At 39.8% G+C, this 16481-nt stretch overlaps 1 protein-coding gene across 2 annotated transcripts in view; it reads left to right on the forward strand.

The window, feature by feature from the left end:
• EIF5B (eukaryotic translation initiation factor 5B) overlaps positions 1 to 16481 on the forward strand; it is a 62053-nt gene that overhangs the window by 37613 nt on the left and 7959 nt on the right. For both annotated transcript variants that reach the window (XM_070429863.1, XM_070429864.1), the window contains exons 11-17: positions 7894 to 8001; positions 8188 to 8298; positions 11459 to 11526; positions 12370 to 12511; positions 15452 to 15583; positions 15989 to 16171; positions 16314 to 16475. In XM_070429863.1, coding sequence (XP_070285964.1) covers positions 7894 to 8001; positions 8188 to 8298; positions 11459 to 11526; positions 12370 to 12511; positions 15452 to 15583; positions 15989 to 16171; positions 16314 to 16475 — 906 coding nt within the window. The remainder of the gene's footprint in view (positions 1 to 7893; positions 8002 to 8187; positions 8299 to 11458; positions 11527 to 12369; positions 12512 to 15451; positions 15584 to 15988; positions 16172 to 16313; positions 16476 to 16481) is intronic.

Here is a 16481-nt window from a genome sequence, read left to right on the forward strand (position 1 = left end):
GATTTATCCAGTGATGTCAGTGGTGTATTAAAGTCCCCTACTATGATTGTATTGTTGTCGATCTCTCCCCTGATATCTTCCAGAAGTTTTCTTATGTATGTGGGTGCTCCTGCATTGGGTGCATATATGTTTACCAGGGTTATATCTTCTTGTTGTATTGATCCCTTTAGTATTATGAAGTGGCCTTCCTTATCTCTGGTTATGGCCTTCACTTTGAGATGTACTTTGTCAGATATAAGTATTGCTACCCCAGCTTTCTTTTCCTTTCCATTTGCGTGAAAGATATTTTTCCATCCCTTCACTTTCAGTCTGTGTGAGTCCCTTCTAATGAGGTGGGTCTCTTGTAGACAGCAGATGTATGGGTCATGTTTTTTTATCCATTCAGCCACTCGATGTCTTTTGGTTGGAGCATTTAGTCCATTTACATTTAAAGTTATTATTGAAAGGTATTTGTTTGTAGCCATTTCTTTTTGTGTGTGTGTGTGTGGCTGTTTTCTTTCTGAGCTTGATATTTCTTCTTTTTACACCAGTCCCTTTAGCATTTCTTGCATGGCTGGCTTGGTGGTGATAAACTCCCTTAGCCCTTTTTTGTCTGTGAAGCTTCTTATTTCCCCTTCAATTTTGAATGATAGCCTTGCTGGATAGAGTATTCTTGGATTCAGTCCTTTGCTTTGCATCACTTTGTAGATTTCCGTCCATTCTTTTCTGGCCTGATGTGTTTCTGTTGAGAAATCATTTGATAATCTAATGGGAGATCCCTTGTATGTTACTTTCCGTCTCTCTCTTGCAGCCTGTAAGATTCTCTCTTTATCCTGAACATTTGCCATGGTAATTATGATGTGTCTTGGTGTGGGTCTTTTCGGGTTCACCTTGTTTGGGACTCTCTGGGCTTGTGTGACTTTTTTCTTCCCCACCTCAGGGAAGTTTTCTGATATTATTTCTTCGAATAGGTTTTCTAATCCATGTTCATCTTTCTGTTGTTCTGGCACCCCTATTATTCGTATGTTGTTTCGTTTCATGTTGTCCCAAAGCTCCCTTAGGCTCTCCTCCTGTCTTTTAATTTTTTTCTCCATTTGCCGTACAGTTTGAGTGTGTTTTGCTTCCTTGTCTTCTAATTCACTAATTCGTTCCTCCGCTTCTCCCAGTCTACTGTTGATACTTTCAATGGAGTTTTTTATTGAAGCTATGTCACTCTTCATTTCTTCTTGGGACTTACTTAAGTTGTTGATTTTTTCATCTGTTTCTTCTAGCTTCTTGCATAAGTAGTTGAGTTTTTCATCTGTTTCTTCTTGCTTCTTGAACATGTGGTGCATGTACTCTAGGAACCTTATTCTGAATTCTTTTTCCGTCATGTTGCATATCTCTGTCTCACTTAGCTGCTTTTCTGGCGAGTCCTCCTTTTCTTTCCTTTGGGGGTTTCTTTGCCTACCCATGTTTGATCTCGCTGACATATGTAGATGTTGAGGTGTTCAGTGGCTGCTCCCTGGGTGGCAGGGGCTCCTTGGGTTGTGGTTGCTGCTCAGACGGTTGCGGTAGCAGCTGCTTTCCAGTTGGCAGCAGCTCCTCTGGTGGGTGTTGTTCACAGCTGTGTTGGCTCTTCTGGCTGGTGGGGGGAGGCTTCACGTACAGTTGCTGTTCCACAGACAGAGGGTGTGGTGATCAGGAGGCTGTGGTGATCAGGAGGCTGCGGTGATCAGGGGGCTGCTGTTGCTTGGATCTGCTGCGTTGATTTAAAGGCACAAAATACAACAGAGCAAGGCACAACGTACCAGGCACTGAACACAAGTATATTCACAATATTAATAACTCCAAATAAAGGTGACCAACCGAATTAAGAGAATTAGGGGATAAGGGAGAAAGAAGAGAAGAAGATAAAAGAGAGAACAGAAAAGAAAAATAAGAAAAAAACAAACAAAAAAGGAGTGCAAAAATAGAATTGGGAAAAAAGAGGGGGGAAAAAAGAGAGCGAAAAAAGAGAATGAAGTAGAAGTGGGGAAGAGACTCCCCGTATGAGGAGCAAACTCCAATAGAACTGCCACTAATCTCAACCAATTCCAGCAACAGATCCCTGGAGATGAATGCAAACTACAAACCACCAATAATATCCAGAGGGGTAAGGGAAAACAGAAGCACAAAAATAGCTGGGGTGGGGTGGGGGAGGGAAGGGAAAAACCAGCAGAAAAAAAAAAGAAAAAGAAAAAGAAAAAGAAAAACAACCTCACAACCAGTCCTAAAAAAGAAGAAAAAACACAAAACAAAACAAACAAACAAATTTAAAAAAAAAAAAAAAAAAAAAAAGCCCAATATATTCAACAATCAAGAAAACAATAGAAAGATAAGAGAGAAAAAAAAAAATGGTTGGAAAGTGAATAAGGATAAAGAATAGGTGTATAAGGATTTAGAGCAGTAGATTGGAAATAGGATATATAAGTAGGGTGGAATTAGACAGGGGGTAAAAAGAGGGAATTGGGAAGGTCTGGAGCAGGAATAGGGTAAGAGAAACAGGACACCAAAAGGGGAAAAGTAAGGAAGAGGGTTTTAGCAAAGAGGTGGAATTGAGATAGGGAAAATTGATGCTAAAGGAACGATGAAAATAGAATGGAGAACACTATTCCCAAAAGAAAATAAAGAGAAAATAAAATGGCACTTTAAAAAATGGTAAAATGGTAGGAGTAATAATACTGGTTAAAAATAAAAATGTGGTAATTGAAAGGGTAAAATCAGGTGATGGAAAAAGAAGAAAAAGAGAAAAAAAATAAATAAATAAATAAAAATAAAAAAAATGGTTTCTTAGTAAAAAGGTGAAAAAATTAAAAAGAAAAAGAAAAAGAAAAAATTTGCAGTAGTGATGGTCTTTCGGTTCTTCTACTCTTCAGCCTGGTTCGCCTTGGTCCTGCCAGGTATTTAGGAGAGTGTTGCCTGCATTACACTGTTCCTCCGTGTTGTAAATCACAGTCCTGATTTTAAAGCAGGCCGTATTTGTGATCCAGTCTGCCTTAATTTGTATTCCCCTAAGAGTCAGTTTGTGGCTCAACCTCTGGGTGGCAGTGTTTTTGGGTTGGCCTCTGAGGCTATACAGCTTCTCTATCCTTTTTTTTGAGTTATTTTTTTCTTTTCACTTTTTTACCCATTGGTTGTTAAATAATCTTTTTCTTTATTAAGTTTTAGAAAGGAAAGGAGAGGGAGGGAGGAAAGAAGAGGGAGAGAAAGGAAAGAAAAACAAACCAGTGTGAAAGTGGCTTTTGAAATTTAGCAGTTTTATTTAGTTTTCAGAGGATAAAATTTGTCATTTTGTTAAATTTGTTACTATTTTATTGTTTTTGCTGCTATTGTGAGTAGGGTCATATTTTTTAAACTTTTCATTGCTAATGTAATTAAACACAATTGATTTTTGTTGATTAATCTTGTATCCTGCAACTGTACTTAAATTTTTTTTATTCTAATAATTTTTCAAGGATTCTTAGAATTTTCTTTTTAATTGGTGTCATGTTGCCAATCAAAGGACGATTTTAATTCTTCACTTTCAGTCTCATTGTTGCTTATTATTTTTTCTTGCCTGATTTCATTGGCTAGAACAGTATATTATTGAATAGAATACTTACCTTGTTCCCAGTCTTTGGGAGGAAAGCATTCAGATCTTAAACATTAACTATGATGTTAACTGTGATGTTAGGTAGATATCTTTGATCAGTTTGAGGAAATTTTTTCTTTTCCTAGTTTGTTGAGGTTTTCTGTCATGAATGGGTGATGGATGCCTTTTGTTTGTCTATTGAGATGGTGTTTTTCCTTTCCAGTATTAATGTATGATGTAGTACATCAATTGGTATTCAAATGTAAAACCAACCTTGCATTCCTGGAACAAATCCCACTTGATCTTGGTATATAATCCTCTTTATGTATTACTGGATTTGGCTTGTAATATTTTGTTGAGGATTTTGTGATACCCATGAGTGATATTTGTCAATAGTTTTCTTGTCATATAGTTGTTTGTCTGGCTTTGGTGTCAGTTTAATATTAGCCTCCTAGGGTTCCTTTGTTTTCTGTAAGAGTTTGTGAGGGATCATATTATTTACAGTTTTAAATATTTGTTTGAATTTACTAAAAAAGCTCTTTTTATGGGAAGATTTTATAATTACTAATTCAGTTTATTTAGCATTTCCTTTTTCAACTTGTTATACTCAGTAATTTTTGTCTTTCTGATAATTATTGTGTTTTACTTAAGTGTGAACATAAAGTTGTTCATAGTATCCTCAATCCTTACAAGTTTCTGTAAAGTCAATAGTGGTGTCTCTCTGTTGATTCTGATTTTGGTTATTTGTGTCTCCTTTCTTTTGTCTCCATAGTCTAGCTAAAGATTTTCCATCTTTTTGACCTTTTAAGACCCAGTTTTTGGTTTCATTAATTCTTCTCTATTTTTGTTTTTTCTTTAATTGACTTTTTTATTTATTATTTTCTTCCTTTTGTTTGGGCTTAGTTTCCCCATTTGCTAATTTCTTAGGATGACATCTGAAATTATTAATTTAAGGCTTTTCTTCTTTCCTAATACTATATAGACCAGTGATGGCGAACCTTTTGAGCTCAGCGTGTCAGCATTTTGAAAAACCCTAACTTAACTCTGTTGCCGTGTCACATACAGAAATTTTTTGATATTTGCAACCATAGTAAAACAAAGACTTATATTTTTGATATTTATTTTAGATATTTAAATGCCATTTAACAAAGAAAAATCAACCAAAAAAATGAGTTCACGTATCATAGGTTCGCCATCACTGCACTATGCAGTGCTGGTGCCCCAGGCTTGGTCAGTTTATTAGTTCACTCTGGATTTTACTTCATGCATTTGCAAGGCTTGGTGTTGAGTCAGGAACTCTCTGGTCTCTGCTGTCAGCCTTTCCCAGGAGCACAGACCCTGGACTACCAGCAATAAGTAGATCTTATCATTGCCTACCTTTGTGTGCCTTCTTCCACAGACCTCCCTGTTAAATTTGTGGCTGACCTTCCAGGTCATCTCTTGCTCCCCAGTTTAGAGACCTTAGTCTAGTTGTGATTTTAGTTTTATCTCTTTGTTTGCCACAGAGATCTCTATGTTTTGACAATGATTGAAGGCAGGGATGGGGAGCGTCCATCCCATGGGCTGTAGAAGGCCTGCGAAATCATTTGCTCTCGCCCTGCCAAGGCATTAGGGGTGAGTTAATTAAATGTTTGACCAAATACAGCAGGCTAACTTTCAAGTTGGTAATTTTGTATGGCCCGTGAATGATGTTATAAACATCCAAATGGGCCTTGGCAGAGAAAAGGTTCCCCACCCCTGCTGTGAGGCACGGAATTGAATTCCCTGTCCCTCTCTCTCATGCCACTTCTACTCCATGGCGCAGTGGGGCTGAGCAGCGGGGGTGCAGCTCCAGACCAAAACTGCACAGGCTTCCATTGCTCATACTGATGGTCAGTAGATTTTCTTGAATTAAATGTTTCTCAATTTCTTTGCCTTTGACCAATTTCTAGAGTCCTTAAGTGGTTGTTTTGACTGTTTTATCCACGTATATCTTTTTTTGCCGGGGGAGAGGATTTGCCGAGCTCCTCATTCTATCATTCAAGAAATCCTGCCTTTAAAACCACATATAGTATTTAATATTATAGAAGGATTCTGTGTTAACTTGGTATTGATCTGCTTGGTCTGCTGTAACAAAATACCACAGACTGGGTGGTTTAAATCAGCGTTGCCAACCTTTCAAACCTCACGGACCACTGGTTGGCAGCTGCTGATTTAAACAAGTTTATTTTCTGACAGTTCTTGAGGCTTGAAGTTCAAGATTAAAGTGTCAGCAGGTTTGTTTTCTGATGAGGGCTCTCTTTCTGGCTTGCAGACGGCTGCCTTCTCACTGCATTCTCGTGGCCTTTCCCCTGAGTGTACTCAGAGAAAGATTGATTTTTTATTTCTCCTTCTCTTGCAAGGGTACTAGACCTATCAGATTACAGCCCCACCCTTATGACCTCATTTAACCTTAATTACATCCTTTAAGGCCCACTCTCCAAATAGTCAAATTTGGGTGGTAGGGCTTAAGTGTATGAATTTGGGAGAGATACATTTCAGTTCATGACAAACTTCATGGTTCTCAAACCTTGCTACTTACTATCCTTGTCTCAAATTCACCTCACACTCTGAGTAAGTAGTTCCATTGTGGATAGGGGTCTCTATAACAGGAATCTATGCAACCAGATAGGTATCATCAGCCTGGGGGTGGGAACACTCTTTACAAATCCCTCAAAGAAATTAAGTGGTTACTATTTTCACTTATAAACAATACTGCAGTGGACAATCGCTATTGGACACCTGCATCTCTGTGTTACTTGTCCTGTCATTGCTTCAGGACAGATATTGAGAGGTAGAGTTTTCAGGTTAAAATCGATACTATATTACTTTCCAGAAAATGTTAACACTTCACCAAGTATAGGAGCGGAGGCATTTTCACCCATCTGAATCCTAAGGTCACAGTGTTTGCATTCCAGCAGGATGTACTGTGAAGTTCCTTTACTGCTCTTTGCTAGTAAATACTTGCATGTCACTTTGACATTTTAAAACTTTTTTCCTACTTTCTATAGAAAGATCCAGACTCCAGTGGTAGAAATGAAAGTAAAGAGTTCCTACAGAAATGGTTTTTAGATGGAAATAGTGTTGTGAGTGATACTTGAAAGTCTTACTACCTCATGTGAATGGCAGCTTTGCTGTGCGTGAAAGGTTATCATTGGAAAGAACCACTGGCATGGGTTTTGCTTGGTTCTCAGCAGTGAAGTGTTAGGTAATTGAATGCTTCAGAGAATGCATTGTGGTTCAAGGACAGACTTTCTCATGCCCAGTCATACATTAGGAAGGTGGGACATGCCGTTGGATGTCTTGGGCTAAGGCTTAAGTAAACTTTCTTCTAATTGGTAGGTTTCATAATGTTTGTACATTGGACAGGTTTTGAAATACAGTGGGGCCTTGACTTACGAGTGTCCCGACTAACGAGTTTTTCGAGATACGAGCTGTCTCTCAGCCGATTTTTTGCTTTGAGTTGTGAGCTAAAATTCGCGTTACGAGCCAGCTTCAGATACCCCACGAACGTCACAGTGAACGCCACATCAGCCCAGCATCACGTGTCTCACTCGTTCACTGTTGATTTGACATACGAGTAATTTGAGTTACGAGCTCCGTCACGGAACGAATTAAACTTGTAAGTCAAGGCCCCACTGTAAATTGTTTTACAACTCTCAAGTTCTAAAGAAATATTTAGGATGCAAGAGAATAGCTCTTTTTATATAACCCCACATAAGTTAGAGGTTGTTGTGTATAGTAAATGTGACAGAAAGATCATTTTTTTTTTTTAGTTTATTTTAATTGATTTCAGAGAGGAAGGGAGAGAGAGATAGAAACATCAATGATGAGAGAATCATTGATCAGCTGCCTCCTGCACGCCCCCTACTGGGGATTGAGCCTGCAACTCCAGCATATGCCTTGACCTGAATCAAACCTGTGATCCTTCAGTCCGCAGGCTGACACTCTATCCACTGAGCCACGCCGGCTAGGGAAGAAAGCAATTTCTTTTCTGTTCATTCTATTCCATTAAGTTAGTCATGTGCAAAAGTGTCTCAAAATTTGAGCCAACACTTCACATCACCCTTATTCATATTAACAGTGCTACTCTGAAAGCTACTGTAACCAGGTTTATTTTTATTCAGAGGGACTGTGATGGAAATTAGATTGTAAAGCTCATCTTCTAAAATGCAGTTACATGTACTTAAATCAAGAAAGAACTTGGATGAGGTTGTGGCATTCTCTTGCCAACGCAAAATCATTAAAAGGAAAATAATGATAGGGTTTGAAATGTTATTTCTGAGATTTTTTTTTCTTCCTAGAAACGGCGACTTGAACATAGTAAAAATGTAAATACGGAAAAACTACGAGCCCCTGTTATTTGTGTACTTGGACATGTGGACACAGGGAAGACAAAAATTCTAGATAAGGTAAGAAAGTGCTGTTATGCATTGATACAACTTTTAAAACGAATGATGACTTACGTATGAAAAGTTAATATAAATCATGGCACATCTATGCAGTTCTCTTTACAATAAATACATTACTACTTCCTTTTTGTGTTTGCTTCCTTTTGCATTTTGAAATACAAACCTGAATCTGTTGTCTTGCCCCAGCTCCGTCACACACATGTACAGGATGGTGAAGCAGGTGGTATCACCCAGCAAATTGGCGCCACCAATGTTCCCCTTGAAGCTATTAATGAACAGACTAAGATGATTAAAAATGTAAGTATACTGTATCTCATATGCTTTACTCTCTAAAAAGATGTAAGCTATTTCAAGCATAGGAAAAAGAACAGAATAGTATAACAGACCTATATGCTCACCATTCATAATAAGTATGCCATTTTGTCCTATTTTGCTTCAGATCTTTCGTAAACAATAAAACATTAGATATTGTAGGACCCATCATATTTCATTTCCTTTCCTCTTACTCCAGGAGATCATCACTATTCTGAAGTTAGTATAGCCTTCCCCTCCATGTTTTAACACTTTTACCACCTAGCTCCATGTTTCAGAATTGAGTTCTGCCCTGATCAGTGTGTCTCTCAGCGGTTAGAGTGTTGGCCGTACATTGAAGGGTCTTGGATTCGATTCCTGGTCAAGGGCATGTACCTGGGTTGCAGGTTCGATACCCGGCCCTGGTTGGGGCTCGTGCAGTAGACAACTATTCGATGTGTCTCTCTCTCACACTGATGTTTCTCCTCCTCTCTCCCTGCCTCCCTTTTACTCTCTCTCTAAAAATCAATGGGAAAAATATCCTTGGGTGAGGATTAACAACAATAACAAAATTTTGAATTCCCTCCCCCATCAAATTATATATCAGATTAATTACATATATGTATTTTACCTTCCTTATTTTCTCTGTTCTGGAGATATTTTATCTATTTATGCTAACTATAACACAATAAAGATCACATAAGATTAATGTAAAGCTTAATGAATCATGATTAATGCAGACACTCTTTGCGTCACCAGTGTTAGGAGAACGGAGTCTTGCCAGTTCCCTCAGAAGCACTCTGTCCCTTTCTGGTCAGTCTTCTTTCCCCCTGGAGTAACTTCTAGTTTTTATTATGTTAGTGGTCGCAGAATGTTGATATTCCAGACCCTTCAACCCATCCTATGGATTACTTCTGTAGAGAAACTCTGTTTAATCTACTGCTTTGTTACTAGGTATAGGAAAGACAAAAATAAGCATCTGGTACTTCATCAGCTTTCAAGATAGTGACCACTTTGGCTTGGTTTTGTATTATAAACTCTTGGATTTAAACATATTTACTGTGTTTTCATCCATGTCACTTATATCGTGCTGAGGTAGTTCCATCTTTGCCCTGTGGTTGGCTCCTGAGCCTCTTCGATACAGTTCTGGTTGTCTTATTGGTCTTTTATTGCATCCAGGCTCTGGTGTAGCATGATGTTCCAGGCTTTTCTTATATATAAATAACTCTGTCCGGACCTGCAACGGCGCCTGGCAAATAATTCCCCAGTTCCATTGTCACAGAGCAGGTCAAACTGGTAAATTTAGAACTGAGAAGCAATAAGTGACAGACACACACAGCACATATTCTTACTTATCAGTGTCATCTCCCTCTGTCCCTGAATTGGTCTTCATTTAGTGTGTAGTCTGTCTCTCCAGTGTTGGTTCTGTGTGCTTGTATTTTATGAAGCTTGCTTTCTGGTAGATTCCTAAGGAAGGAATAATGGCAATAATGTTCTTCGCGTTGTTTGAATGTTGAAGAGTCATTATGGCCGTCGGTTGGCTGCATGCAAATGCTTGGCTCACACTTTCTTTCCTTGGCATCTTAGTTACTCCAGGGTCTTCTCCCACATGCACTGCCCTTCAGGGTTGATCATGAGCTGGCTTTCATCTTCTTACAAGTAACATGGTCTTTCTTCATTTTGGTGTTGCTTCTGGGTCAGTTTCCAGTTGTGGCATCTTTCTTCAGTGTGTACTTGAAAATCTGTAGTTTAGGACAGTTTTCTTGAATTATAGTTTTTCAAATTTGTAATTTACTTTTGTGATATTTTACCCGATATTTCTATGTCATTGGGGAATTTAGTCTACCGATTTTCAAAATACATATAACAGCTTATTCCACCAGGTGCCAGGACTTGAAATCTGGTTTTATATTGGGACATAGTTGAAGAGCATGACTTTTATTAGGCCTGTATTAAAGTTCTCCGGATAATGTTCATATGACAGTTATAAATGTTTGCATTCCAGATGCTGAAGTGGAAATGATTATGTTGCTCAGTGAATGTTGATTCAGGATCACCAGGATGCAAATTTGAAATGTTTTACATTTGAATCATTCTTTTAAACTGGGTCAGGAGATAAGATTTTGAAAAAATCATTTGAAGATTGTCAAAAAGTATAGATAAAGTAAAAACTGTTTTGTGTGTGTGAGAGAGATTTATTGGTTAGTGCTACTTTTTAGCTTAAGCAGTGGTTCTCAACCTGTGGGTCGCGACCCCTTTTGGGGGTCGAACGACCCTTTCACAGGGGTCGCCTAAGACCATTGGAAAACACATATATAATTACATATTGTTTTTGTGATTAATCACTATGCTTTAATTATGTTCAATTTGTAACAGTGAAATTGGGGGTCACCACAACATGAGGAACTCTATTAAAGGGTCTTGGCATTAGGAAGGTTGAGAACCACTGGCTTATGAGAATGTCCCTCTCAGGCCTGTTGTACTGCTTCCCTTCATTTATTCTTTACTATTTTAGGTTGATGTGGTACATTTTCTTCAACACATACTTGGGATATTTTTCAGAGTTTAGAATTGCTTTAAAATTGGACCAGAGAAATTTTCTAGACTTCGAGAACCTCTTTTTACATGTCAGTTTTTTTATAATCACTCTTAGATGATCACTCTGTCATTTATTACTAATACTCTGTTCAGGGAATATTAACAAAGGGAATGTCTTCTTCCCCTTTTTTTGTTTTTGTTTGTTTGTTAATCCTCATCTGAGGATATTTTTTTCCATTGATCTTTTAGAGAGGGGGGAAGGGAGAGAGAGAGACAGAAACATTTATTTGAGAAATTCTATCAGTTGCCTCCCACACATGCCCTGAACGGGAATTGAACCTGCAACCTGCCACCTTTTTGTGTATGGGATGATGCTCTAACCACTAAGACACTGGCCAGGGTGGGACTATTTACTTGTTTCCATTTTTTCTGCAAAACCCCTTTTGATACTTTTGATACTATTGAAAATATTAACTTATGCTTTGCTGGTCGACTCACTGTTTTCAAATTAGTTCATTTAGAAAAGGAAGTGGTGATAGTTTTAAGTGTTCATGGTGAACTAATTGTTTGTAAATACACTGGTACTATTTTGGCTTCCCTAAGCTCTCCCTCTTCCCCATCTTTCTAGTTTGACCGAGAGAACCTACGGATCCCAGGAATGCTGATTATTGACACCCCTGGCCATGAGTCTTTCAGGTGAGAGCACAGGGATTCTTTTGTCCACAAGCAAACTGCTGGAAACCGTGAGTCTGAAGGTCCAGTCAGTGAAGTCTGAGCCTTCTGAATCGTTGGATATACTTTGAGATTTGTGGTTTCTCCTGCAGATCTCTAGCTACTTATCTCTGATAACTACCAATCCTCCTCTGTGCCTCACTAATTTTATTTGGTTACTTGTTTTTTGTTGTTTTTTTGTTTTAATTTTTTATTTTAATCCTCACCCAAAGACAATTTTCCCATTGATTTCTAGAGACAATAAAAGGGAGGGAGGAGAGGGGCGGAGAGAGATACACACACATCGATTGATTGCCTCCCACATTCACCCCTACTGGGGCTGGGGAACCTGCAACCAAGGTACATGCCCTTGACCTAGAATTGAAACAGAGACCCTTTGGTCCAAGGGCCAATGCTCTAACCACGAGCAACCTGGCCAGGGCTACGTACTAGTTTTTTTATAGAGCGAAGCCTTTTCTACTTGGAAGAACAAATCCTATTACATTCCTGATCTATCTCCTGCGAGACCCATTGCAGGTGGAATTTTACCTCGTAGCCTCTTGGCCATATTCCTTAGCACAAAAAAAAACCCTTCGTCAGTAAAATTGGCAGAAATATTGGATTTACTTTGGGAACTAACTCATTCCAGCTGGTGTCAGATATGTGTTTGGAAAGTGAAGGGCTAATGAATGGCACTTGAATTTAATGCATGTACTTCATTTTGTTCTTTTGTTTAGGTTTTAGAAAAAAATTAAAATTTTAAGTTTCTTGAAGTAAAATTTTATTTCAAGATTTCTACTTAAGCATCTTTTTCCTTCTTTTCAACAGTAATCTGAGAAACAGAGGCAGCTCTCTTTGTGATATTGCTATTTTAGTTGTTGATATCATGCATGGTTTGGAGCCCCAGACAATTGAATCTATTAACCTTCTGAAATCTAAAAAATGTCCCTTCATTGTTGCACTCAATAAGGTAAGTTCTGCTTCTGAAAAATTAAATTCTGAAAATATTCTTCTGTCTTAGCTGGTTTGGCTCAGTGGATAGAGCATCGGCCTGTGGACTGAAATGTCCCAGGTTCGAATCTGATCAAGGGCACATGCCTGGGTTACGGGCTCAATTCCCAGTGAGGGGCGTGCAGGAGGCAGCCGATCAATGATTCTCTCTCATCATTGATGTTTCTATCTCTCTCCCTCTCCCTTCCTCTCTGAAATCAACAAATATATAATTAAAAAATGCTTCTTTAATTTTAGTACTAGAGGCCGGGCGCATGAAATTTGTACGCGGGACGGTTCCTAGGCCTGGCCTGCAATCAGGGACATCTTCGCCAGCCCTGCCCCCTGCCACCATCCACCCCTGGTTCTCTGTTTGCCATTGGGTGATCAGTGCCTGACGGCCGGGGGAAGAGACTGAGAGGTGGTCAGGGTGCCTCATAGTGACTGGTCCAGCGGTCATTCTGGTCATTCTGCCGTTAGGGTCAATTTGCATATTACCTTTAATTGTATAGGATAGAGGCCTGGTGCATGGGTCGGGGACGGCTGGCCTGCCCTGAAGGAGGTCCTGGATCGGGGTGGCGGGGGTTCCCGCTGGGGGGGCAGGGCCAGCCTGGGCGAGGGGCCACCGGGGGTTTGTAGGCCGGCCATGCCCCTGGCTTTGTCAGGAAGGACGTCTAGAAGACATCCATCTATCCGGTCTAATTAGCATATTACCCTTTTATTAGTATAGACTAGAAGCCTGGTGCACAAAAATTTGTGCACGGGAGTGGGGGGGTGTCCCTCACCCTGCCCTGTGCCCTCTCGCAGTCTGGGACCCCTCGGGGGATGACCACCTGCTGGCTTAGGACTGCTCCCTGGGGGGGGATCGGGCCTAAGCTGGCAATCAGACATCCCTCTGGCAGCCTGGGAGCCCTCGGAGGATGTCCATTTGCCAGTGGAGAGCAGGTCTAAGCTGCAGTCCGACATCCTTAGCGCTGCTGAGGAGGCGGGAGAGGCTCCCACCACCACTGCTGTACTGGCAGCCGTCAGCCTGGCTTGTGGCTGAGCAGAGCTCCCCCTGTGGGAGCGCACTGACCACCAGGGGACAACTCCTGCATTGAGTGTCTGCCCCCTGGTGGTCAGTGTGTGTCATAGTGACCAGTCATTCCCAGTCGTTCTGCTGTTAGGGTCAATTTTTATATTACCCTTTTATTATATAGGATAGATAACTTTCATATAATCTACTCATGGTAAGTTCAAAATGAATGACAAGTTTACACACACACACACACACACACACACACACACACACACATAACCACCACCATTCACAATATAGACCATTTTTGCATTCCCAGAACATTCCCTCATGTTCTTCTACAGTTAGCCTGCCCCCATCTCCAACTCCAAGCAGAGACTGATCTGCCACTATAGACTAGTCTACCTGTTTTAGAAATTCACGTTAAAGGAAATACACACTGTGTAATCTTTCCAGTCTGGCATTTTTCATTATTCATATTATAATAGGATTATCCATGTTGTTGCATATATCATAGGTTGTTCCTTTTTATTTCTGAGTAACATTTTATTATCTGAATAATACCACACTTTATTTCCCCGTTGAAGGACATTTAGATTAGTTCTATTTTAGGTTATTTATTAATGAAGCAGCTGTGAACATTTATACACAAGAATTGCTGGGTCATATGGTATATGTATGTTCAGCTTTGTGAGAGAATGACACATTTTTCCCAAAGGGATGTACCAATTGTTTTACATTTTAGCCCACAGTGCTTAAGAGCTCCAGTTCCTGCACGCTGTTGCTGACTTGTAGCCATCCTAATAAGTGTGCAGTGCTAATCTGTATTTCCGTGATGACTGATGGCATCAAGCATCTTCTCCTGTGCTTATTTGCCACCTCTCTCTTTGTGAAGTATCTATTTAAAATCCTTTGCTCATTTTTTATCAGTGTTGTTTTAGTGTTGAACGATGTGAGACACATTGACTGCTTGTCTTCCATGGTTAGAGTGACAGCACTGGAACACTGAAGGGTGATGTTCCAGCGCTGTCACTCTTAACCATTGAACAACACCAGTCAGGGTTGTATTGAATTTTAAGAGTTTCTTACATATTGTTGATATAATTCCTTGGTCAGTTATGTGTACTGCAGGTAACTCTTATAGTCAGGACTTGGCGTTTTCTTGTTTGTTTTTTTCATTTTCTTTACCATGTGTTTTGAAGAGTAAAGATTTCTGATTTTGACAAAATCTAATTTATTTTCAATTTTTTTATATTTTAGAGAGAGGAAGGGAGAGAGAAAAACATCCATCGGTTGCCTCCTACATGCTCTCCGGGGATCAAACCTACAATCTTTGTATGTGCCCTGACTGGCGATTGAACCTTCACCTTTTGGTGTACTGTACCATGCTCCAACCAACTGAGCCACTTGGCCAGGGCTTGACAAAATCTAATTTATGAGAAATTCTCTTATAATTTCTGTTTTTTGTATTCTATATAAATAGTGTTATCCTAGCCGGTTTGGCCAATTTGAGCAATAGAATAATTAAAATGGGCTATTCTCTGAGATTGGGAATAATTATTTTTTATTTTCAATTTTTTTGGTATATAATTTTCCTGGTGATGGTATTTGCTGTAATTGATCCTTGTTCCTGTCTGCTATTGATACAAAGCCATTTTGGAATTCCAACCATGTGGTGGTGGTGGTGCTGGGTCATTCTGGGATCTCGTCTTTTGCAAACAAATGGCCACCTCTCAGGACTCAGCGGTTTCTAATTTAGGAGGGGATGCAGGTTGTCAGGGGCTTTGAGTGCAATAAAATAATGAGTAATTCACAAAAATATGGGTAAATATAATTAACATGAGGAATTTTCTGGAGCATTTATTAACCTTTTTAAGTGTTTTCTGTGAAAAATTCTTCCAGATTGATAGGCTGTATGATTGGAAAAAAAGCCCCGAGTCTGATGTGGCGGCCACTTTAAAGAAGCAGAAAAAGAACACAAAAGATGAATTTGAGGAGCGAGCAAAGGCTATTATAGTGGAATTTGCACAGCAGGTAAGAAAGCCGTCCACTCATTATGAAGAGGCTGCATCATGGAGCAGCGTTTTCTTTCATGGCCTTGTCTGTCACTAATACTGGTTCTGTTCCCTTATTCCTGGCACTTGATGACTTTTATTCTTTCCCCTTAGACCTTTACCTTTGTAAATCAGAAAGTGCATATTTCAAAGATCTCTAGGTAGTTTTAATGTTTAAATTTTAAAAATGGAGTTAACTTGGGAAGAAACTTTTTCTGAAACATAATGAATGCCTCAGGATATGCATGACCTTTCCTTGAGTGTTTCTGACGAGTTTCAGGATTAGCCATTTGCTCATTCAGCTTCTAGTTGGGTTAAGCATTCCTGTTCTGGATGGCCCTCCACCGTTTGGCCTTGTGGGTGATTTTGCGCTTTATGTCTTTAGGGTTTGAATGCGGCTTTGTTTTATGAGAATAAAGATCCCCGCACTTTTGTGTCCTTGGTACCTACCTCTGCACATACTGGTGATGGAATGGGAAGCCTCATCTACCTTCTTGTCGAGTTGACGCAGACCATGCTGAGCAAGAGGCTAGCCCACTGTGAAGAGCTGCGGGCACAGGTGATGGAGGTAAGGTTACCTGGCAGGCGATCGTTTATTTGTTTTGTTTTTATTTTTAATAGTAGGTTCCTGGGTGGGGATGTTTACTGCTGTTAGATTTAATCGGCATGGCACGTTGTAGCTTATACTTCTTTGCAACCATGTCTCTTAGGTTAAGGCTCTCCCAGGAATGGGCACCACTATAGATGTGATATTGATCAATGGCCGTTTGAAGGAAGGAGATACAATTATTGTTCCCGGAGTGGAAGGGCCCATCGTAACTCAGATCCGAGGCCTCCTATTGCCTCCGCCTATGAAGGAGTTACGAGTGAAGGTAAGC

Source organism: Myotis yumanensis, unplaced genomic scaffold, assembly GCF_028538775.1.
Source record: "Myotis yumanensis isolate MYYU_CA2020_CCGP unplaced genomic scaffold, mMyoYum1.0.hap1 SCAF_11, whole genome shotgun sequence".
Taxonomy (NCBI): Eukaryota; Metazoa; Chordata; class Mammalia; order Chiroptera; family Vespertilionidae; genus Myotis; species Myotis yumanensis.